This window comes from Charadrius vociferus, unplaced genomic scaffold, assembly GCF_000708025.1.
Source record: "Charadrius vociferus isolate BGI_N301 unplaced genomic scaffold, ASM70802v2 scaffold34, whole genome shotgun sequence".
Classification (NCBI taxonomy): Eukaryota; Metazoa; Chordata; class Aves; order Charadriiformes; family Charadriidae; genus Charadrius; species Charadrius vociferus.
In genome coordinates this window covers 1277178-1302529 of record NW_009647989.1, presented here as the reverse complement: position 1 = coordinate 1302529, position 25352 = coordinate 1277178, and the positions used below count along the sequence as shown (strand labels likewise).

General features: G+C 44.0%; 1 protein-coding gene across 1 annotated transcript; it reads right to left on the bottom strand.

Annotated features, from left to right (window-relative positions):
* Window positions 1-871: 871 nt before the first annotated feature.
* Window positions 872-24834, bottom strand: TMEM229B (transmembrane protein 229B). The gene is made up of 2 exons (XM_009883483.1): window positions 24664-24834; window positions 872-2084 (listed from the first exon to the last, which is right to left on the bottom strand). Exon 2 carries the CDS (start codon window positions 2055-2057, stop codon window positions 1554-1556), a length of 504 nt encoding a protein of 167 aa, XP_009881785.1. The 5' UTR covers window positions 2058-2084; window positions 24664-24834; the 3' UTR covers window positions 872-1553.
* Window positions 24835-25352: the final 518 nt, after the last annotated feature.

Sequence of the window (25352 nt, the reverse complement as noted above, 5' to 3'; positions counted from 1 at the left end):
CCCATAAACCAGATAGGAGTGAGATACATCTGACAGCTGGAAGCTCCATGTTTGTTGCTAACTTTGAGAGCCAAGACTGGCCACAATGAATTATGAACCTGTGGCTGCCACTATCAAGCACTTTCCCTGCACTACAACTTCCCCTATACTCCTCAAATGTCCCCAGTAGGTTAAATTTCAAACTGTCCCCGGTGCAGGTAGTTCCAGAGTAGAGCCACAGCACTTCTTCCTGCTCCACCTCTCTACTGCTCTCTTGCACTCTTAACTCGAAGCCTCACTGAGGCAGAGCATGGGGAAGTGCTCTTCAGGGAGGGAGTTTTTGCTTTTGTTTGTTTTTAATAATGCATCAGGCAGCATGGCATATCTCTTGCTGCGACCAACTATTGTCGTGACAATATGGCTGTGGTTATTTAAAGCAGAATTTGGGAAGAAAAAGCAAATCCTCTTGACACACTGAGGAAAACACTGGCCAGAACTGAGCCAAGACCTACCAGTGCTGAAGGAAGGCGAGAGTCAGTGCCAGAGGACCAAATCTTGGATACCATGTTAACCACATGAAGGTTTTGACCTTCAAATACAATGGCTGCAGCCAGACTAAGTCATCAACATCACCAGAAACAGAGGAATCCCTGGGAAGGAAGGCAGAAAACTCTCGTGGCCTGTACAGCCTCTACAAGGTTTGCACAGTTGAGATGGGAGCCGGAATCTGCAGCAGACCATCAGGCAAGGTCTGCTTTGCGGGGACAGAGGACATGGGAAGACTTACACTATTTCTTGCGCCTTTTGCCAAGATTCAGATTGCACAGATTATGGTAAAATTCACTCGGCAAAAAAGGCCTTTATTTAAAAAAAAAAAAAAAAAGAAAAAAGAAAAAGAAAAAAATTTCTAGTGAGTATGAGGACTGAGATTTCAAAAAGTACAAGATCTGTATAAATTCAGCAAGATGTCCAGCACCAGATTATTTCATGGTGCAACAAAGAACCTGGGGAGAGGCCAATGGGACCTCACGAGGGGAACACCATCTACCTCCCCAGCAGACTGCCAGTCTTAGGTTCTTCTCAACAGCAGATGGATTTTCCTTGTTCCTGCAGCATCTCAGGTCCCACGGGAGGTATTGGTTGCAAGCAAGCACCTGAATATTGCCTAATGGAGTAAGCCAATCACTAACGTAGCTGGCGTGTCCATGCCCATCCACTAATTAGTATTCTTTTTCTTTTTGTATGCATTTCCACCGTAGCATTTCTTTTTCTTCTTTCTCCACATCAAAGTGTAAGCAAAAGGACTGCTTTCCTCTGTAATAAGTTAAAATCAGAAATGACCTAACTAACAAGTAACTGATATTGGTCCTTGGAGCCCAAAGAGTAAAATCCATAGAAAAATCTATTGGTTCCATTTTTTTCTGGTATATCCCATGCACACCCCCATTAGAAAAATGGGGTTTATGAATCTTATCATACAGCAAGGAGCAGTACCTGAGAGCCAGAGCTGACAGTCCATGGTAGAGGTCTGGGCTCTCTCAGATTGCTAAGCGGGGTTCTGAGTCACTCACTGCTCAATCAGTCTTCACGTGGCCATTGGCCAAGGCAACAGGGACGGTGGGGGCCCCCGGCTCGGCAGTCTCATCAAATCGTAAGCGCAGGGTGTTCCTAATCACCAGCTGCTCCATGATGAAAGAAGCACAAAACCAAGGGATGGCATACTCCAGGGTGATCAGGCCCATGAAGTCAAAATCAAACTGGGAATAGTCCCATGGGCAGGCATTGAACTGGCGAAGGATGAGGCCGGTGGTGAACTCCCAGAGGTATGTCCAAAGTGTGTAAATGAAGCAGCGCACTAAAATGTTACACTTGTCTTTGAGATACAGATACATCTTCTCCACAATGAGGATGGAGGTGCCATAGATGAAGAGCGCCCACACACTGGTAACACCTGGAAACTTCCAGTTAAAGTTGACCACAAACTCCCAGGCAGCTGTGAACATCACTTCACAGAAATAGCCGTGAATGGCATAGAGGTACCATCGGGAAAAAGCAGTCAGAGGTTCTGCCGCAGCCATTCTTCTGCACACACCCCAGCAGGCACTCTGAAATGAAGAGAGAGAAAGAGAGAGAAAGAGAGAGAGAGAGCAGTCAATGAGGTTGTCACAAGCCTTTATCCCCCAGATGGCAACACACACAAACTTGTAACATCCACAAAGGACAAATCTGAGAAATAAGTGAATTTTAAAGCATCTCATTTTTACCACAGCAAATTTTAAGTCCTGGGGTAAGGTGGCACCTTACTGGGCTCTGACTCTCAGAATGGGCCCAGACAACATATACTGTTCTGCCCAAGAAGCAGGATACAGCTGGTATTGCGTTGGTGGTGAGGAGGGAGCTGACAGGTACAAGGGCTTTGCCAAGGGCGAGGCTGCTAAAGAACTTATTGTTTGCAAGTCAGTAGAAAAATACAGACATCTCACAAGTAGCGCACACTACCTTTTTGCTCTTTTCAAGAAACAGCACTGTATCCTACTTTTCTGATTCTAATATGGAAGAGATTAGATGAACGCAGCATTGAAAACCTGGACCCTTCCAGCTGTCACCTACAGTCTCTATACTCAAAACATTTACTGTAGTGAAAAACTGAGCTTTGATGGGAGCTACAGAAAGGGAGCTGGAAGAAAAAGTTTCAGAGGTTTTACACTTTCAGACACCACACCCTGCACCCATTATTCAGTTGAACTGTTACTACTTCTGTTAAAGAATTCCTGCGTTGTATGGCTAGGATTTGCAAAATAATTTTCTTACGGTGTCAGACTGCCTGATACCAAGTCAAAAAGCACAAGACAGCCATTGAAATCCATTCAGTTTTGGCTTCAGGACAGCAAAACACAAAGGAGGAGAATAAAAAGGAACAGCTGAGCACAGAGAGAGGTGGTTAGTCATGATAAATAGGAAGCGAGAACAAACTCTAATTGTCTCTACAGGAAGAAAGTTGGTGAGGAGGTTTGAAAGGGCACAATTTGCTTATCACTGAACTGTTTCAGCACAATTAGTTTTTACAGTTTTTGTAGATATTTACAAGGTCCTAAGCATTGCTCTGCCACGCTACAGTTACTGGCGCAAGCTGATTTTGAGCATAATTTTACTGAAGCCTTACAAATTTACACCATAGGGTGAATTTGACCACTTTCATTCTTAGAAACTTACTCTTTCAAGTTGGGTTTCTCTTGACTCTTCATCGGGCACTACTTAACTTCTTTGCTCTGCACGTGTCAGCTCTGTGGCACAAGGTGCTAGGAAAAGACCACACTAATGTTACGTGCAGTCATTCCAATGCCATCTGGAAAGAAACTGTTCTTGCCCTGCCTGTGAACAAAGTGCCTCTCTGAACAAAGTATTAACATGCAGTATGACTGAAATTCTGAGAGGAGATGAGAGAATAGAAATGTATATAAGGAAAAAGGAACTATAATAATGAACATGAAGATATGCAGAATATTCACAGGGGAATATCGAAAGTGGAAAGGACAGAGCTGTATCCACGATTATTCACTCCCCTCTTAGACAGCCAGACAACAAAAGTCTTGGCAGTTCGTATGATGTGGGTGCTTGAACAAAGACCTATTTCCTAATGGCACAATCCATTTTATGCAGGACACTGTACTATCATCAGATGCTACAGATCTGGGTCAACAGTACATTGGGAGCTTATGGGTGAAAGACTAAGGGGTCGCTAGGAATTCCCTTGTGTCTCCTAGCAGTTCAGTCCCAAAAGACCCTGCAGGACGGCAGTGGAGGTGGCACATGAGAAATATGCATGGGGTGTATCTCCACACAGTCCACAAGAAGCTGATGTGTAAGGGCACCACAAACTTTCTCTCTGAGGAGAATGAGAGTAGTTTGTCAATGTAATGTTACTTGGTTAGTTTGTCAGCAGAGTTGATAAGCTTAGGAGTTCAAATCCTCGTATCGTTCCTACATTCTCACATAATTTCAAGAACAAATCAACAGTAATGGAAAGTACGGGAAAGCAGTAAGAAGGAAATGGACTATAAGTATCTTTTGTCAGAATGAGGATGTATGGCTGCAGCAGGAAGGGCGAAGTGTTTTTGTATCTGAGGAGACAAACATCACAAGATGCAGAGGCCTCAGAAGTCATGCCTATTGCTAGGTAAGGCACTGAGCAAATACAAAACATCGCTCTCCAGGGAATAAAATTATTGTAAAGTTTTTACTAAGCTGCCAAGGGGCTATATGGGTTTCCTCTCTTTTCAATAAGCCTTTCTAAGCTTTTCCACTTGTGGTCCTTAGTCCTTGTACTTCCCTCTACAGCTTTACGTGAAATGTATTTGAACTGTTAGCTGGGAGCATCCACAGCATGCAGTACTATCTGTGAGGTTTTCCCTGTAATTTTGAAAATCTCTTCACAAAGTTAGATCAAATGCGCAAAAAGTGCTCCCTCTCGGTCTCTCCCTTCTTATTCCAAGGATCCCCTCACCAATTATTTCCCCGTTGCCTTACATCTGCCCACCAAACCCAAAGACTCACACAAATATATCCAACAAGCCACATCCTGTTCTACCCCACACTATTTCCTCTGTGCAATGAAGATTTCCCTTTCCTGGTTCTATACCACATACTTAATAATTATCTATTTATTCTCCATTTCTTTTTTAAACTTTGCAAGATATCTAGTGACTACACTAGAAGTCTAATAACTGAATCTAGACCAGGTCTGGGAAAACATCTACAATACAAGTTAACCCATTGCAAAGACCACTATTGACTTCTTTTGAATCCTGAGCCTTCTACCACAACTGCAACGAGACAAGCATCAATGAGCTGACACTGTCTCAATACTTGCCTTCTACTGTCATGTGCCAGTCAGCCCAGCCTTGATGGGAACTTCCTTCTTATGATACACTAGAAAGAGTCCTCACAGGCTGCCTCACAGGCCGGGCAGATGCCTAACTCTGGTAGCCCAAACGCAAACTGGTTCCAGCGTGCTAGGCACTAAGCAAATCCATGAATCACAGCTCCTCCTATAAAATATGTCATTCGAAATAAAACAAAAAGTACACAGTAAAACAGAAGGGAATGAAGGATACCTGGGGAGACTACAACAAGCTACAGCTCATCATAGCACAAGTTGGGGACTGCACAACGTAATAGTTACAAGTCACTTGGTCATTTATAAAACAATTAAAACCGCAGCTGTTCCCAAGCATCTTATTTCCCAGCCATACCAAACTGGCTGCTGCCTGGTAGGCAATACAGCACAAGAAGGTCTCAAGAGGGAAATGAAAGAGAAAAGTATTGTTTTATTAGGCAGCAATTCACGATAAAAGGATCAAGTTGAAAAGTAGTTGCAGGACATTAGTGGGAGAAGCATCCAAACAGAAGGCCAAGACTGGATTCAGTATGAGATGCTGATTTGTGATAAGCCTTAAGTAGATAATTGAACTTGGTGATGCAAGACTTTTAATGGAGTGACAGTAATACAGACCAAAAAGCTCTGAACGCGCATCACAGCTATTCAGTCTCCTGAGAAAAACAAATGACATTCATCTCTGAGGTAGTTACAGTGCGATGGGCAGCACCTTCCTGAAAACCAGAAACGCAACTGCCACCTATGCAATTGTCTCGGCAGAGAGCAAACAAGTCATGGAGGCTGCACACGGGTGGCCATGCTTGTACCGAGGCTGCTCACACTGTTGTTTTGTGGAAAACAGGGAGTTTCTAAATTCAGAGCTATGAAAATACTTTCCGTCATCAGCAAATTATATTTCAAGCAGCTAAAGTAGAAGTAGTTCCTCTAATACAATGTTATTAGGAAGCTTGAGCTAAGCAAGCACAGAAATTTTCCCTCTTTCTCCAGTAGGACCTTCTTTTCCAGCTTGCTGGCAGAAGAAAAAAGGCAAGTCTATGGAAACCATGCATGGGCCCTGGAGGAACACGCAATCCTTTCCCTGACTGCACTGCCCATGCAGACAATGCCACTGGCAACACAGGGGACAAGAGCCCCTCCGCCTACAGCGAACCAGCAGAGGCCCAACAAGGTGAAGCATATGAAGGACTATGTTTCTCTACAGAAATCTGGTTCAGATGATCAGGGCAGGACTCCGAGTTAGGCCTGCAAGAAAACAAGACTGTAACAACACAAAGATTATACTTGCATATTTTAGAATATCAACTCTGAAGTGGGTATTAATCATCCCCTAGGTTGGCATAAGACACAGATAAACCTGATGGACCAGGCCAAGAGAGAAGAAAGGATATAAATCCCAGACTTGCCCGGCTTCACACGCAAGACCCATCTGCACAGGGACGTCACTTCCATACTAACATTCAGTTTTGCAGGTGATGCAGCCCGGCCAGGCAAGAGGCAAGTGATCGGAAAAATGGGTTGACGGGAGACCAAGAAATGATGGCAGATTTGTCACACACAAGGACTGCAGGGGGCACATCAGCGCATGTCATATTCATGCCTGATTAAGTTTTTGAGCACCGTCTGGTTCATTTTTTTTTTCAAAGCTCTCCTTTGCAGTGGCTTTCTGCCTGTTTCCCTGCTACCAAGCCAACCTGTGCTTCAAAAAGTCTCGCCCAGAATTATTTAGACTCACAGCCTCTGAATGGGTATAATGAGACCTCATCAAGATACTCTGAATTAACTCTGAAGTGCCAATAAAAGAAAAACACAAACAAAAAACCTCCATGAGACAATTCCCCTGATTAACAATGGCCTGAGGCTGTAAGTTCTGCCAGCTACTTGACTCGCTGCAGGTGAACTTGAACTACTGCAGGAAGTTCCTCAATCTTAGTGCACGGTTATTTCTGCCAGTTAAAAAATAAGGGCACAGTGTTATTTTACAAATTTGTATTTGAAGTATTTACTAATACTTAGTTTTATAACATGCATTTTCATATTTCTAAGAAATGCCTTAGATACATCTATAAATCTGTGTTACGTGTCATAATTACTTTTTAATTTGAAACAGAAACTGCAGACAGAGGAGGCACATATGTAGTAGGATACTTCAGTCTCTCCAAATGACAGGACTGGGAGCAGCAGGTAACTCTGAAGTAGAGGGCGCCTGCCACTCCCTGATTGTAAGCTCTACTGCTTATGATATTATCTTTCCTTAGACTCTTCTTACCCCAACAGCACTTATGTCAGTAACTGTTCTTCATGACTTTTTGAATTACTTTCTTGGGCACATCGTTGTAGCTACTGTGCTCTTCCTTAAGACAGGCTGAGAGAGTTGGGGCTGTTCAGCCTGGAGAAGAGAAGGCTCTGGGGAGACCTTATAGCAGCCTTCCAGTACCTAGAGGGGGCCTACAGAACAGATGGGAGGGACTTTTTACTAGGGCATGTAGTGATAGGACAAGGGGGAATGGCTTCAAACTGGATCAGGGTAGATTTAGGTAAGATACCAGGAAAAAAAGTTTTCACTATGAGCGTGGTGAGGCACTGGAACAGGTCACACAGAGAAGCTGTGGATGCCCCATCCCTGGAGGTGTTTAAGGCCAGGTTGGATGGGGCTTTGAAGCAACCTGGTCCCCCTGCCTATGGCAGGCGGGGTTGGAACTACATGATCTTCAAGGTCCCTTCCAACCTGAACCCTTCTATGATTCTATGGTAAGACTGGGAGAATCAGACATCTATCTGCTTTTCTGCTTTATCAAAGAGTAGAGTAGATACAAGGATGTGTGGATGAAAATTGACATGCGTTTTTGGGCAATACCTTTTTAAATGTGATTCTTCCTCTCTTATTTTGCATTTTTCCTGTGAATAAACACCCAACGAGCATGCCTTTGCAACAACGGACAACATGCAGTGAATATGCTGCAAATCTGGCTTCTACATTTTCATATAAATCTCACACAAACCATTAGGAGTAAAGATTTACAGAACACTGGTGCTGGATTTGGCCCCAAGACATTAGTTCATCAGTGTTTAAAGATTTATGCAGCAAAGTCTTAGCGGTACTTATGTGCTGAAGTCATAACTCTGAGGACATATTCATCCTTCAGGTAACTGAGAGCCTCAATTAACTGTGGCTCAGAAAATAGAATATCAACTGTACTGAAGTGTGGAATAGTTCCAGCGGATTGATTAATCAAGCCCTGCAATGAAGCTAAAAGCATGCAACAGACAGATGTCTCCAAATGCAGACATGATGTCCATTCCTTATTCTTTAGGGCTTTCAGAATGGATCTGGAGCCCTGGGATTTTGGTCAGTTCTGAATGTATTAATCATCTGGTTTTGCTGCTTTTCTCTTTGGACTCCACCTCCATCAGGATGCACATTGTCTCCCTTCCTCTAAGTTCTACCCACACTGCCATGTCTTGCGAGTAAAAAAGCACAGCCCAATCTGCATTTTCCCCTCATTTTTGTCTCTAGCTACTTTCCCTTAGAAGGCGCATCATTACCCTGCCACTCCTCGCTCCCTTGCCCACTTCACTCTGCACCTGCTGGCAGCCTCTGATCCCTGCCTATCTTTCAAATCTGCTTCAAAGAGAATTGGGATACAGTAAAAAGAATGACGACAAAAAGAGATTAAATTAATCCAATTACCAGACTAAGCCAAAGGGATGGGGAAGTGTAGTTCTTACCGGTAATGCCTGTGTGTGGGCTGCCCAGAAGGCACCATTTCACAATGGGAAAGAGAAATGTACGGTTTTCTTGGGAGGGAGTGTAGAGGGGGGGCTTTTCAGAGAACAAAGAGAAAACATAAGACGTTGTTAGTTTAAAGAATATTTTTCTGACTAATGTGACCTCATGAACGGCAGGAAAAGTGCAGAAAGCTGGGATTTCCTGTGCCCTGCCTCACACATAGCATCACATTACTCAAACACACCTTAGTCCACAGCGACCATTCGCTCCAACCTGAGAGCAAATTAAGGCCGCAGCTCTTTACTTACGGTGAACAAAAGGGATGCTTCCTGTGTTCCTGAGAGAAGAACCGTCAAGACTCAAGTAAGAAGTGTGCTTGCAAGACAGATCTGTGCAAAATGACCAAGTCCAAACTTGGCATCTAAAGGTATTATCCCCAAATCTCCCCAGCATCTCTTTCAGGTAAGGCCATGCCCTTCTCCAAGCCTGTTGCTAGTAGACTCCTGTGCCTTACCTGTTACCCTCCCCATTTGGAAAAGCTGCCCCGAGTCCCCAACATTTGCTGATAGAGAGCTACAGCTCTTAAACAAGCAAGTGTCCAGAAGGGGCCCAAGTGACCCCCATGGCCCCAGCACAAAGCAGAGACTTTGAAGCGAGGATCCCGCTGTTGGAGCGGACAGAGCTTCCCACTAACACTGTGGAGGAAGGGGCCAGCACTATGGAAGGTCTACCCCAAGGAGATGGCATGTCCAAGAAGGCATAACCTGCCCTGAGAATCTGTATCAGCTGTCCTCCAGTTTTGGGTGCTCAGTTGCTGGATTCACCGTATCTTAACCTGGGCAGTAAGTCCAGGTTGACTTCATTCTCTCCAGTGAGAGCAGAATTGAGTTCCTAGAACACATTTTTCAAAAGCTGACACAAGTTTACAGCCCGTGACTTCAGGTCTAGGTCTGAGCACTCATAGTTCCCTGATGGGCAACTGCCTGACTTGTAAGCTCCTGTGGGGTGGAACCCTTCAGTTCAAACCATGCATTCAAGTACAGTGGCAATCAAAATTCATGGCTGTTTTTGAAAGCTTGAGTTTAACATGTTGCATTAGCTGACTGAAGCAAATCTGACATTCAAAGAACATAATGCACATCACGGCTTACCCAGAAAAAGCAACCCAAAACAGAGTGATGAGTGGAGAGAGAATTTCTCCTGAGAACATGTTGAGGGTTTACAAGGTTTTGCCATAGCCAATACCCTTTCCACTGTCACTAGAGAGCTAACAGATGTAACGAAAAGACAACATTAAGGTCAAGACATTATGTGTCACCCATCTTACATGATTTCTTAAAGCTGTTTGTAAATTCAGACAGTTCTTTTTTGAAAAGGTTTGGGTGGTTTTTTTTTCCTTCTTAGCAAATGCTCCCATCTTCTTTCCAAAGCAAAATGAAAAGCAAATACACCAGTCTACTCCAACACTACAATAATAAATTGATTTGGACAACTCACAGAGGTCAGTATCAGTAACAGTAACAAATAAATACGCTTAGCACAGCTCTTCTGAACAATCTACAGTAACAAGCCAGAATCAGCATGCAATGGAGGAAAGCCAGGTTTGGAAGAAAAAAAAAAAATAAAAAAAATCCAAACACATTTCACGTTGAAAATGAAGCTTGGCAGAGAAAAATATTATGATCAAGGCACTGAAGTAAGAGTATCAAAAATCCTAGCCTGCTAATACCCTGACACAATCCAAGCCATTTAAATCTGCAAAGAACAGCAGTATCTGTAAAAAGACGCACAAAAAAATTAGAACTGTTGACACATCCAAGGCAGTCTCTCCTAGTTTGCTGCAGGTAAAGCTCAAAGCAGCATTTCAGAAAGTTAGCTGCTTCTTTTACTGGAAATTCATGCAGCATATACACAACTGTAAAGAATTATTTTCCCCTCCTTGTATTACTCTTCACCAGTGCACAAGCCTTTATGAACTCCCAGCATATCCAGTAGGTAACTGGATAGTGTAAACACCCACAGCTAGCAACTACAGTCACTCTTCATCCAGGAGGAACAGAACTGCTGCAGACCACAAAGAAACCTAGCATCTTGGTCTAAGCTGAGTTAGGTTTAAGCCTTGCAAGCAGAAGACACCGCATAAAGACAGAAGAAACAGGAAGGAACACACTTTAAAGCACAGAAACACAGTCCAAGACCGCCATAAGAAGTTTTCTTCTCTCTTTCCCCTTTTGGAAGTCTCTTGATGGCAATTCTACAGAAAGTAATTTTTCCTTCTCAATATATATTTTCCTTCCTAACATTAAACTACTGCTGAGATGTGAAATGAACAGGTCTTCCAAGCGCTATCTGCTATTCACCAGGCTGTGATTCCTCAAGTTTCCTCCTAACATCCCTGGAGGAGAAAACTTGAGCAGTCTCAGATTGCTAAATTATTCTTTTTCACCAAAGGAATCCTTGTGGAGCCTCCAAGATGGTAGCTACCTCATCTTCTTAATTTCAAGTTCACACAGGTCCTCAGAGGTAGAAACATCCTGGAAAGGAAGTATAGAAGAGGATAAATCTCAGAATCCTACTAACCACTGCACCATGTCTGACAAGATCATTAAGTAGGCAACCATGCCTACAGCTGGAAAAGGCAGCTCCTTTGAGCAGTTTTGCAGTTTCTCCCACTACTGCCCACCAGTTAGAGTACCATGGGGATTAATCATGCCATCACTGACTTGCAAAATACATAATCAATGGTAGAAATATACTGTATGGACAAATAAATGAGCGTTGAGTTTTGTAGTCTATTGTTCAAGTTTATTTCAATTCAGAGAATCATAGAATCAGAGAATTGCTGAGTTTGGAAGGGACCTTTAAGATCATCAAGTCCAACCGTTAACCTAACCTGACAAAACCACTTCTAAACCATGTCCCCAAGTACCATGTCTACCCTTTTTTAAATACCTCCAGGGGATGGCAAATCCACCACCTCCCTGGGCAGCCTATTCCGATGTTTGATAACCCTTTCAGTGAAGAAATTTTGCCTAATATCCAATCTAAACCTCGCCTGACGTAACTTTAACCCATTTCCTTTGTCCTATCACTTGTCACTAGAGAGAAGAGGTCAGCCCCCATGTCCCTACAACCTCCTTTCAGGTAGTTGTAGAGGGTGATAAGGTCTCCTCTTCTCCAGGCTAAACAACCCCAGTTCCCTCAGTCGTTCCTCAGAAGACTTGTCCTCCAGACCCCTCACCAGCTTCGCTGCCCTTCTCTGAACACGCTCCAACACCTCAATGTCCTTCTTGTAGTCAGGGGCCCAAAACTGAACACAGTACTCGAGGTGGGACCTCACCAGTGCCAAGTACAGGGGGACGATCACTTCCCTATTCCTGCTCACCACACTATTCCTGATACAGGCCAGGATGCTGTTGGCCTTCTTGGCCACCTGAGCACACTGCCAGCTCATATTCAGCCGGCTGTTGACCAACACCCCCGGGTCCTTTTCTGCCGGGCAGCTTTGCAGCCACTCTTCCCCAAGCCTGTAGCGTTGCATGGAATTATTGTGACCCAAGTGCAGGACCCGGCACTTGGCCTTGGTGAACCTCAAACCATTGGCCTCGGCTCACCAGTCCAGCCTGTCCAGATCCCTCTGTAGAGCCCTCCTACCCTCAAGCAGATCAACACGCCCGCCTAGCTTAGTGTCATCTGCAGAGAAAACAACTATGATGGTCTGCTCCCCCTGCAACCTGACCTTTACCTCCCATAACCCTGTCCAAGTGATAACCACCCGTGGTGGTGACAATAGGTGCATCTAGTCATCATGGCTGTATCCAGCTCTAAAGTGGTTTCAGGGAGACAGATAACACAGTAGCCAAGGGCTAACTTGAGTAATGCTAGTACTGTGGTCAATATGCAAATATGACTATAAGTCAAGATTTATATGACTATAAGATTACCCCCATAAAAAGTGAACAGCTCAAGAGCCTGTTGAGCTCTCCTGCACGGCAGCAAGCTGCACGCCAGGATCTCCCCTTGAGCTGGGACAACTCTCAAGGTTATTTCTCGAGATTCAGAGATTCCTTGCCACAACAGATCCTTGGTAAACGTTCTGTAGCATGCTTAACTTTGAAATCTTAACTAAGTGATATAAAGGATGGATTGCACATATATAATCCCTTAGACTCTAAGTCCCCTTAATCTGGGACTAGGATTGGATCCAGCCGCACTTAGACTCCTCTCTGAGGAGTTCAAAAGCAAGGGGGTCCTCTCTGAACCTAACCTGAGGGTCTCCCTGACAGTTCTGTCTGACCCTGTCCTCTATGCAGTAAGTAACCAAGCGTGCCTTGCCATCAAATCTTGTCAAAACACCATCGCATCTAGTATCAAACTTTGTTAAATCCTTGTTTTATATCAACAAATGTATCGCTGCGTCTCTCTACGAGTGAAATGCATCACTCCATCGCAACAACAATGAGCAACCTGTAAGCACATCACTCAGGTAAATCTGTCTTCATAGATCAGTCAAATTTCTCTGTCCTGAATAACAAGTCAACAAAAACTTAGGTTTTAGGGCTAGTTGCTACACAGCAGTCATACCCCTCCACTATGTTGGGTACTTCCTTGCTATTTACATCTTTCCCGAGGAAGACTCACATTTTTAGTGCTGTTATTTCCTAGAGGTATCAGGAAGCTTAGCATTCAGGTTACAACTACAAACATACCATCTTCATGTTTTATGCACACCTGCCATTTTTCCTCTTTTGTAAATCTGAAGCATCAGATCCACCATAAACCCTAATGTTTAGAGGTTAACGACTCCCCTCACGTCAGACTCATTCATCTGATTACGTGCTGTGCATCCCAAGAAGGCACCACCAGAGCTTTCCCACAGGGGAACGTGACTGAAACTCTCAGCCTTCTGAAAGGTGGTAAGCTGAATGCTCACAAGCTCTTTTAAATAAAGTAGTACTCAACAGTTGTGCCCCATGGAGAACTGGTGTCTAGCAGGCTATTTCTGCCTGCCATTCAAGTCTCTCATCTCTTCAGACATCCATTTCTTAACTCAGCATTGGTCCGTAAGCTTTTATCGCCGTGTCCTACAGCTCCCTCCTTTTCCAATCAGTCAGTTTATGCAAGTACAGTCCCAGGGGTCTTTCCCAGCACTGTTCTTCCAACTGAAACATGCGCTCCCAGCTACAGCTTCACGAACTCCAGCTCATGAACCAGGGAGCTGGGGCGTAAGGGTGCCCCACATCTCCTCTGACAGCTGGTATCACCTTGGTTCTTTTCTAACTCTTTCTGAGCTTCTTACTGCCTCTCTCCCAAATCACAAAACTGGACTGTTCTCTCACACTCTAATTTGGACTGGACAACAGATATTTGCTTTAATTAAGGCAAATCAACTCGCCTACATAATTTTTAATTCTATCTACAGATGTATAGATATATAAAGATACATAGACATGTTTATATTTTGTCCTTATTGGTTTGCCTATTTGCCTTCTCTTTCTCTCTACATGAAGGGGATAGATTTTTTTTTTTTCCCCTATAATTGCTTCTTCTGACTGGGTTCAATTTTATGCTGAGACGACCTTTTACAAACACTACTGTTGGATTCAGAATTCCTACCTGCAGCCTGCCATCATTTATCACAGCTCTACAGGGCATGCTCTGTTCCAGCCTTTACACAGCCCCTCTGAAAGTACATCCATTTAATATTATGTTTATACCCTTCTTCCTTTTGTGACTGCACTGTCCAAATGATCATGCTCTATTGAACAGTCTTCCCAATAAAACCAACAAACAGGTTCACTGCTCTAATACAGGAAAGCATTTTCAAAACTTGCCTATACTTATTAGTCAACATAAGCATAAGACTTTAGGTTCCTTAAGACAGAAAAGTCTGTATGTATGTGCACAGGGATGGTTCTGAATGCCTGAAGTCCAGGAATTCATCTTTCATAGTACAAGGCAGCCCAGACCATGAAATAAAGCAATACCACAGCTTCAGAGTGCTTTACAGGTTTGGCAGTTTATGGCTGTGGTATGTCCTGAGACCCTACTCACATTCATCCCTTTTCACAGATCTAATCAGCCTTCTGAAAAATTCTCAACCATCTCTTGTAAATAGCAGCTAAGATGCATCTACTTCAGGACTTGTGGAATTTAACTGCATCATGTTAATACCACCTGCTTGCTAAACACTTGAAAAAGGAATTAAGCTTCCACCTTAGAAAAGAAAATCCTTAAGAACTGCTAACTCTAATCCTAAACTCAGCAAGGAGGTAAAAATACTACTCGCCTCTTCACTCCTATCAGCTGTCAATCTGCACAGAAGACATTTTCCACTCTCAGCTGCAGAAAGACTGCACAGTCACAAAAGGTCAAAGCACAATGACAAAAGAATACTTGAATTGGAGTCCACACACACAGCTACCACAGTAGAAGGCAGAGCAATTTTCTTGCTTGGTTCTAAAAATTACTACCGTATTTGTGTTGGCTTCTCTAGGACCCAAAGTGAGCCAAAGCACAGAGAGGAAAAGCTGGCAAGAATTAATTTGGGGAAAGACTTGCAAGAACTTTGCGTCAAGAACAGAAGATGGATCTAAAAGAAATAGGAAGGAAAGACCCTGAAGTATTTGTACAATAGAGGGAAACAAAGAAGAACACACAAGTAAAGTTGTCAGTGATTAGTAACTGAAGCCTTGTAGGGGGCAGATGTCAGGGAAGTAAATTCATCACAGTTTCCTTATCATTAACTTCACCTAAGTAGATAATAATGAAGATCCATAGATTTCCACAGCTACTACAGTGACAAGATAAATGGAGCAAAAGGCTGCTCTGTGATGAAAAATAATTTTGAGACCACGGGGAGAAAAGTTAAGATCATGACTCTCGACTGCATATGCTGTCAAACAGCTAACAAAACCCCAACAATAAAAAGTGCCAAGGTAAGTCAAGACTGCTTCTCTACCAGCTTCTTGTCTCAGATGACTCTGCTTAGAAAGCTGCATTAGTAACAGCTTCTCTTGATATAAGACGCACTTTTAGTTTTCCTAAAAGTAAATTCTACTCTGCTCTGCAGGCAGGAGTTCACTGTGCTTCTCTAGTTCAGCACTAAGTTCTGTCGGAAGTCAAGTAGCTGCTGCATGCAGAAAGAAAATAATTTAATATAGCCAGACTATCTGCACTGACCTGTTTTGCCCTTACAAAAAAGGGAAGACAACTCTTTTAAAACCTCTCTCCACTAACTTAGCACTGCAGTGGGGGATGGCTGTCATTTGACTAGCACCCTAACGGAATAATCAGCAGCAGGAACGGGCTCTTGTGTATCGTCTCCAGCAGTCTCAGCCCTGGGCTAGCAGCACATGTCACTGGCTGAAGGCTCCAAATGCATCCTTCTGTCCCAAATGATAACACCATAGATGAAATTGAACATCCCACCTTTCTGAAGTAGAAGTTTGTTAAGACAACTGAATTTCTTGCATCTTTGGTTGTGTCAGAACACTTCACAGTAAGACATCTATTCCCTTAATATTACTACTAGAAGGAGTGGCCAGGTGCCAGTGAATCAAGGTACCATAGGCCTGTACAAACACACAGGGAAAGACAGCCTGTGCCTCAAAGAACATGTCATACCAGGTCATCTTTATTATTCACCACTGCTGCAGACGTAAGATCTAGAAACCAGAATCCTACTTATTCCATTTTTCAGGCTTCAAAAAGAAAATACTCCAAAACACACATAGCTTTTGTTTTTTTCTAATATACATTTTTTTAAATCCTGATGATTGACAAAACATCCTTAAATCCAAACACAGGCACTAATTGGCTCAGATCCTTGACCATCTCAGAAGAGACACAAGACACCAGTTGACTCCAGATTCTTTTACTTGTATCTGGAAGCTGCTCTTTCCAGAACAGATAACTCATGTTGATGCACAACACAGAAAGTCCATGTTCTCACTGTCAGGACTTCACTTTCATTTACAGAAGCACAGATGTTCCTCTGGACAGTCCAGACAGTACCTGTCACCAACCTTGAATTCCCCTTACATAAGTGTTTGTGATGGTCATACGGGGGCCTCAGGAACATGTGGGGACACAAGTGCAAAGGAGGAGAAGCTGGTGCACCAGTGGCTCTGTCCAGCGGGGGTTGTGATGAGCACAGTCTCTCCCCACTGCTGGGCTCCACAAGCAAAATGCTCACGCCAGGGAGAATTAGAGCCACTGAAGACCCAGATTGTGTTTTCAGTAACTTTGATCTTACTTCTTTGCTCAGATCCAAGACAGAAACCTGATGCTCAACTTCAAACAGCTTCAAGCCCAAAGATGGTCTGAGTTTCTGAAAATTATTGCCCCTTTCCACCCCTCTGCAACATCAGCTGACCTAGAAAAATGTATTACCTCTCGTTAGAAAACCATACTGCACTTGATCTTTAAAGAGAAGGGAACACTGAGCTGAACATACTTCACCTGATTCCCAGAAGAGGCTTATTTTTGAACTCTCATGGCAGTCTAGGCGCCAAATCCTATGATATACAGGACACTCCCAGTTGCAACACTGGAAGAGATGCTATCTACCAGGCTATGTGCTACAGAGCCATTTACACCAGATGGGAACGTGTAAGAGGAAGTGGTAAGACCACGACTTCCCATCCATGAAGTTCAGTTCGTTCTTAACACCTCTTGCAATTAGTTTCTGTTTCTGTCAAGTACCAAGCCTCCACTAATTTCTGTCAGCTTGTCAGAGGAAGCTTATTGCACTCTGCACCTGGTGAGAAGGACTCAGTTTCCCCCTGGGGCCTGGCAAGCACAACCAGAAAAGAAAACAACCATGTCTGTGCCATCCTCTGCAGTATGGAGGCAAGCCTGCCATCCTGGGGTCTCATGCAGCAGGAGAGACCTTTTAATGGAAGGGCAATTCAACCGGCTTCTTTCCACTGAACTGTAACCTAAGGCTTTACCCAGCTACCAGGTAATTATCTTTTTGTATTTAGACAGAATGGCCTTGGCCAGGGGTGACAAGAGTGTCCTGCCCAGTTAATGACTGGCCACAGAGCTCCCAAACAGGGCAGGGCTTTCCCAGGGTCACACCATTTTCACCCAGAGACTTCATGCCCAGATCCTCATTTGTGGTGCCCTTAACTCCCAACTTATGTTTTCAACTTTTATTTTGCCACCTCCTGAAGATAAAACCTTAAAGATATACTCTAAACAACTGCTTGTTATTTTAGGAGGCATAGTTGTTAGTTAAGCAGTGAGGAGCCGATCCCTCCTTTGTGGAGGCACTGAGCTCTCGCTGACTGAAACAAACCTCTGACAGGGACTTGTTCTTTGAGATTCAGCCTCTAGAAGTCTGCCTTACACTGTTTAATGCAAAATGATACTATTCTAACAAATTAATTATTTGCACGCTTTTACTAGGTTCTGAATTTCATATAAACATTTCTCCACGCACACACACAGAGAGGCCCAAATTCATTCATGAATTTCAAGTACTTAACAAAGGTACCTTTGTTACAAGCTTTGTTTCTGCAAGCTTCCATTTGTAGTTAACTAAAGCCAGCGAAGGTGGCTAAAGATGGACTCATCCTGGAGACAAAAGTTGAGTTTGAGCATTCCTGACGCTACTGTTCCTGCATCTTTCCAATACCTACTTAGAGGTGCTTAAAGCATGTGCAACACTGATTTATCCACCTCAGTTAAATACCTGAGGTTACACAGGGTAATTTTAAGAAGATTTTTTCTTTATCTTGTTTTCCTTCTGGGCAACAATAGATACCTCCTGCCTCTGGGCAAAGGGCCAGCTGAACAAAGATGCCAGTTCTCATCTGTGTGTTTGGAACTGTCTTGTGATAAGACTAGAAAAGAACTCCTCAGTTTTAAGTAAAACAGTTTGATATTGTTAACACTGGCCACCAAAAAAAACCAAAACCAAAAAACCCTCTCCAAAACCCACAAAAAAAAAACCCTCTCCAAAAACCCCAAACCCTAAATTCTTTTAAAACAATCTTTAAAATCTGTTCAACAAATGGAGCATCAGGTGACCCATAGCAAATGGAACCAGAGAGACACCATATGTTATCTTGTCCCTGCTTATGTAAAACGCTTAAGAGCTGTCATTTTCACGCCTGAATCAGGCATCTACTTTTGACAGTCCTGGAGGCACACATTCTGGTCAGCTTGTCCACTCCTTTCTAGAGGTACACAAACCTGCAGCATGTAAGAACTTCTATAATGATCACTAGGTATCTAAGCAAACACACTGTTGGTAGGATGAGTAAGAATGTAAGCTTGTATCTCCCATCATGAGTAAAACAACCTAAATATGCTTCTGTTATATAACTACTCTTGATACATATAACAACAAACCCATCACATTACACATATGCTAAACAGCACTACTTCCACTAGTTTGCACAACAGTTCATAGCAATGCCAAGGTGTTCCAAATAGATACCTTGACATTTTTCAAGTGTGCTCTTTGTGCGCAGGCCTGTACTGATTTAGAAGCTATATAATCAATGCAGCTAACCAACCTGCTTCACTCCATTTTCATCGTCTCTCAGAGTTCCCACAGCTGTAAAGACATGCAAAGTTACCTTAAACGCTACATGCGCAAAATTAACTTTTAAAGGAATGCGCCTCAGCCAAGGCAGTCATGCATGGGTGGAGCACAGATACAAGTTGTTCTAGCAGTGCACATCCGTTCCTGAAAAGAACTAGAGTGTGACTTTTGCTCTCCCACGTTGATAATAGTTACCTGAGTATTTCTTACTATATGCCTCAGCCACTCTTCAGAGTCACCTGCACTGAGATACTTTGACAGGAGAGTACAACATAGTAAGTTTTGCACTGCATCCGCAATGTTGACAGATCTTCCTTCCTTCTCCAACTGGGTCTATAATGATCAGCCTATAAGCACAGGGAGCGCCTTCTGATGCCTGGAAGTGGCCCCCATTAAGCAGCCTTCCCTCACCATCTTCTCTGGCAGAGCTACAGTTTGTAAGGAATTCCAAGAGTCTGGCTAAGAGCAGACTTGGGAATTGGACTGGACGTCAGAGGATGCTGCCAAAAAGTGAAGCTCTTTTGCAGAGCTACATGAAGGCTCAGCATTTAAAAAGGAGGGGACCTCTTATCCTGGGAGTACTAAAATACTATCCAGAATACCCTTCTCAGAGCAATTCCAAAAGGCATTGAGATTTCTACAACAAAGGGTGAAAAAAGGAGAGGAGCAAGTAACAGCCAGGACTCAGATGGAGAAGCAAAAGGACCCTTCTAAGTCAGTGCCAAGGTGGATACGTTATGGGGTTGTTGAGCAGCTGTGCTGCTGCATGAAGCAATATGCAAGCTGATGCAAGTCTTGTACTGAACCATGCTGGCCCTAAGAGAGACAAGAGGGGCCAAACAGTGCAGCACACTGACATGGAACTGATGAAACCCCTGCTTTATTACCAGGTTTGCTATAATCTGCAACATGACCTTGGATGAGTCACTCCACCTCTCTGTGCCTCTGGCTGCCATCTGGCTAATTAGACTAAACTATTTGTTGTGAGGGCTGCATCTAACTACACATTAGTTTGGCAGGTAGCACAACTGGTTATCAATAGTGCCAACAGCCGTCAAGCAAAACCAGAATACAGAGAGCAACTGTGGCCAGTCACTTGCAGAAGCACCAGGTTCAGACGGAGCCAAAAAGGCTGCACAAGTAGGTGGCTCTCAGCACCAGCCTCATTTGCTCAGTCATCTGTGTCACATATGGATTCCCAAGTTTACCAAAGCATTTCTTTCAGGGAGCTTGAAGGTGTGTCTCTAAGCCAGCTACAAGCATTTGTATTTAACAGCACATTCAATAAGCTTCTCTGTACAGCACTTAGAGTGAGTAATTAAAGGAAATATTACTGCAGTACAGCTTCTCATTAGCAACCTAATTACCCTTCTGAAAATAATTAACATGCCTTTCTATAAAGGGAACAGATGACCCATTACATCCATCAGACAAGCAAAACAAATAACGAAGGTAAGGAAGATTTATTCAGAGAGACAGCAAGAGAAGCATCCAGCAGCAGTACCAGTAAAAATGAAGAAGACGAGACACAAACGCCCATGACTCGTGAAGACTGCACTATGCAGGTGCATGTGCAGGACTGGTACATGCTTGTCTGATGCGTGCATCTAGCATTCACAGTTAGCATCTTCCTTCCTCTATGACCCCACTGATAATCCATCAGCTGAAATGCTGAAAAATTCTGCACTCCAACTTATTCTGAAAGCCAGATTTAAAGGCTCTCAAATTCAACCACTCAGTCACTAATAGTTCTCTCCATATGCAAAAAATCCCCAAATGTCTTATGTTTTGACTGTTAAAACACTCTCAAAATGCCCATAAACCACAATTTATTGTCACATGCAGCCCATTTCTGTGGCCCAGAAAAAAAAGTGAGATGATGGCTATGAACAGCATGAAATGCACCTCTCCCAAGTTTCACAGGGTGGTGCTCTGATCTATTAGCATGCCCTGAAAGAGTCAGGCACAGGTTTCTTGATCAATGCATGTTTGAAATCAGTGTGGGTGAGCAGAGAGTCACAGGCATCAGTGTTGTGGGATGTGTGTGTATGTACAGATGAGAGAAAGCAAAGGATACAGGTCAACATATCACTGCCTGGTGCAGCAAGAACTGTGGCATTATGACAGTTTGATGCACTGTTTCAGTGTAGGACAGGAGATGAAGGAGAAATAAGCCATGATGGAGCTGAACTTCCCAACATCCACATATTCAGGTAGCATAGCAAGCATAACAAATCATGAACATGCAGTTGCATTTTCAGCCATTTCCACGTTTGATGTATATTTACATTTCCCTGGCAGGAGAGCTGAATACTAACAGCCTTCAAGTGTGATAGCAGTGAGGGCGAAGCTCAGCCGTACAAAAGCTTCCACAGCTACATCACTATGGAAACCACAAATCCACCACCTGCTCTGTTTGTCTACTTCTTTCACTGATTAAAAAAAAAAAAAAAAGAAAGTATTCTTCCAGTTTGTCATTTTCTCACTTCTGTCAAGACCACAGGAGGTCAAACATGTTTTAACTGCTTCAGGATGAACCCTTTCTCCCTTGAGAGCCGCCTCTGTGAAACCTGCCCCATGTCTCAACCCAGCCGGGCAACCCTCCCCCCAGGATGCTTCCACCACTTCTTTCAGTGAGGACTCAAACAGTCTGGGATTTTATCTAAGCCTCCACAGCTTCCCTAAGCTTCTGGACTAGGACAACTCCAAAGGTAGCTCACTCTAGGCCAAATCCAGCTAGCTGGCATAATGAGAAGCTGGAAACTGTTCCGGACACAAGTTATAGCGTCTTCTCTTGACTGAAATATCGTTCACTTCCTTTCCTCAAAACTCTGAAGAAACATTAGAAGTGCTCTCAAAATGGAGTAGGGCACATTACAAGACAGCTGTAAATGCAAGGGTTAAACTTTTGCTTTAAGAAGCCCAACATATCTGCAGCAGTTGCTAGTTACAGGTAGCTTTTCCTGCACTAAAAATCTTCGTTATCTCTCAGCAAAAGCCTAATGCCAAGAACAATTCTGGAAGATGCAGAAGGAAAATGGCTAAAAATGCTCAGAAGTCTGCAATAGGGCATGCATGGTGCAGCCTGGGTATGTGAAATGGCTGAAGGAATCTTCATACCAACCAGCAGGAGGGAAAAAGCAAAGAGTAAAAAACCCTGTACATCCAAGTATGTGCATTTTATGCTGAGGAACAGCCTCTGAACAAACCTTCAGCAATGCCTTCTCTCACACTGGGCACCTCTTACCTGAGCTCAGAGCAGTTCATGGAAGAATCGGAGGAGAATTTAGTCTCTGCGGCTTCGTAAGTCCTCAGTGCCTCTCAACTTCAGCTGCCGACTGACAACCACTACACAGACAAATGCCCACTAGTAAACAAGTTGAGAAAAACTACGTATTTCACAGATGTTCCCAAAAAGCTATTTAAATACACTCCTCTCCACTAAAGCACTCTGCATGGAGAGAAAAATCCTGCCTGTGCTCAGGGAACTTTTAGCAGATGACACTTTGGCTTCTCAGCAAGACAGAGCTAGGAACAAACTGACATAGTACAAGTTCTTTTACAAAACCCAAAGCAATACCACACAAAAGGTGCAGCCCCCCACCTCCCTTTTGCAAAATGAGCCAGAACAGTCAGTGCTTCCATCTTGGTCCTAACTCACTGCCCTCACCTCACAGCCAATTCCAGGCTGGCATTACCAGAGACGTCCCAGTTTCGTTGGTGTTACAAGAGTGCCTACCAACAGCCCACAGGATGATCAAAGGTTACTTCTGCGTCCTCAAGGATGTCACAACAACAATGCACAAGACAGTTTCATGGAGGACAAGCTGAGCAGAGTGGTGATCACAGTCTGCAGGGTCGTGTCCCCGTAGTTTTGGAAGCAGATCTGTCTGCATCTCCAGCAGACAGCATCCTGAACAGCCTAAGTGGATGGAACATACAGGAGGCATTGGAGGAATGAATAATTCATAGTCTTGTTCTGGTGCCAATGGATCTATGTTTTCTTGTGCCCATACGGTGCTCAGTTTCTGTTTTAACAGTAATAGGAGACGTCTGCGCTTCCTTTGATAGTTCTTGAGGGCAGGTGATAAGCAGCTTTTGCTCTACTCACAGCAACAGTACCATACACCAGAGCACTTGCCAGACACAGCTTTCTTCAGAACTACTCATGGCTGCATCATCGACAAAACGGCTGGACTCATTCCAAGGCTCAGTCCATCACCAGCAGCCTTCCCGGGAAGCTGCTGACACTTGCTTTGTCATAACCTTGCAGCACTGGTCTGGACTCTACTGCTCAGTATATGACACTTTTTGACCAACTGAAGCCCTGTGTTCAGCTACACAATGAGCAGGGTCATAGTGGGAGCTCGAGGCAGCAGCTGACCCTGGATATCCACACTGTTAGCATTGCCACAATGAAGTCTACAGCTTTCCTGCAGCAGCTGACGGGGTCTGCTTCCCAGTCTCAGAGGGACAGGGGTCTATCGGAGCAAGAATACCTACAAGAGTGGGACAACAGAATACACTAGCATAGGATCTCTTGGGCACTACCACTAAGAGAAGGTAATGAGACCTCTGAGACAGGATAAGCAGAGAGGAAGGTGCTACATGAATCTGAATTTTATATATGTAGCACCTACATATTCAAAGCAAATTCCTAGTTAAAGTACTGTGAACGACCTACCCGTGAAACCTTATCCACAACTGGGAAAACAATACTGTATCCTGAACTGCTGCAAGCTGTATCAGAGGACCTGTGCTTAACCTCTTGTTAGAGGTTAGGTCCGCACACTGCAGACACACAGAATGCTCTGAAGACTGTCATTCTGGTCCCACAATGTCCAGCCCATCCACCAGGATCAATATAAAGTCTCGCTCCAGGATATAAATCACCCTTCCAATTTGATAGTATTTTACATCCACTCTGCAAGTGTAACAGACTGCCACAGATACAGGAGACTGAGCAAGATGAAGCTAAAAAGATTAGTAGAATAACACACTGGTGAATCAGATGCAGAGACTGCACTGCTTGTTAGGGCCAGGAATAGATTCCTCATCATCCAACCCACACCTGTGCTTTTATCACTGGAGAGAGCAACCCTCGGCTCTTTACCTACTGCTCTGGTTTAGCTCAGAGACACTGTTCCACTGTCCTGATTGTTTTAACTACCTAAGGCTATCTGAGTGCGAGGTTTTAAAGAGATAACAACAGTGGAATAAGTTTGGCAATGTATATTACAAGCAATCAGAATGATGTGACTCAAAGCAGACAGAAATCGAGGGCAATGTGTGTAAACAGTCATCTCTCTTGCACTTCCAGAAAGCAACTTGCAGTGCGAACCAATGGAAATAATTTCACATCTTGACCATCCTTTATGCCCTCTACACATTGAAATTTCAAAGGTCCCATCTACAACACAGTCAGCTCTGTACTCAGAGAACTGCTCTGCTTTTCTGGTCTACAAGTGCACTCTCCCACTGGTTTTACCCTCTAGCCCTTACCTTTTCCGGGGAGGAATCCTGGAGCTCTCCTGCTTTTTGGTCAGCTCTTGGTTCACAGCATCCGCAGGTTGACCAGGTTGCCTCCAGCAGGTCTGAGCCGTTTCAGACGCCAGCTGTTTTCGGACCAGGTACGTGTGACCAACAGCTAATACACCAACCAGACAGCCTTCCTAAACCAAAGAAGTACAGTTTATTCTTAATGAAGCACAGTGCAAGAGAGGCTTTAAACACCAAAAGAGCTATATGTATGGATAGCTTAGGTCCGGTACATTGGGCCCTGGAAGACCTGACTTCTTCAGAACCCCAGGCAGATGCCCGTACCTGCTCCTCGCCCCAGGGCGGTCACCTGGCAGCTCGCTCTCCTCTGGTGAGGCTGAGCCTTTTGACTCTTCGCTGTCCTTCTGGATCCCAGCCACAGCAAACACACAGAGCAACTTCACTGGAGCCCGTGACCAAAGGTTCCTCATTGCTACCATCTCAGCCGAGGGCTGGGTTAACCCTTGAAAGGTCTACCAGAAAGTGCTTTATTTCTATTTTCCTGGCCGCTCCCCCAATTTTTGAAGTAAGCTTCACTGCTGACTCCTTTTCAACCCCATCCTCCCTCGCCTAACGTTGCCTCCCTATCTCCTCCACCTCCTCTCCTCCTCACTTCTCCGATCAGCACACTTTTCTTCTTCTCCCTTCCCCAT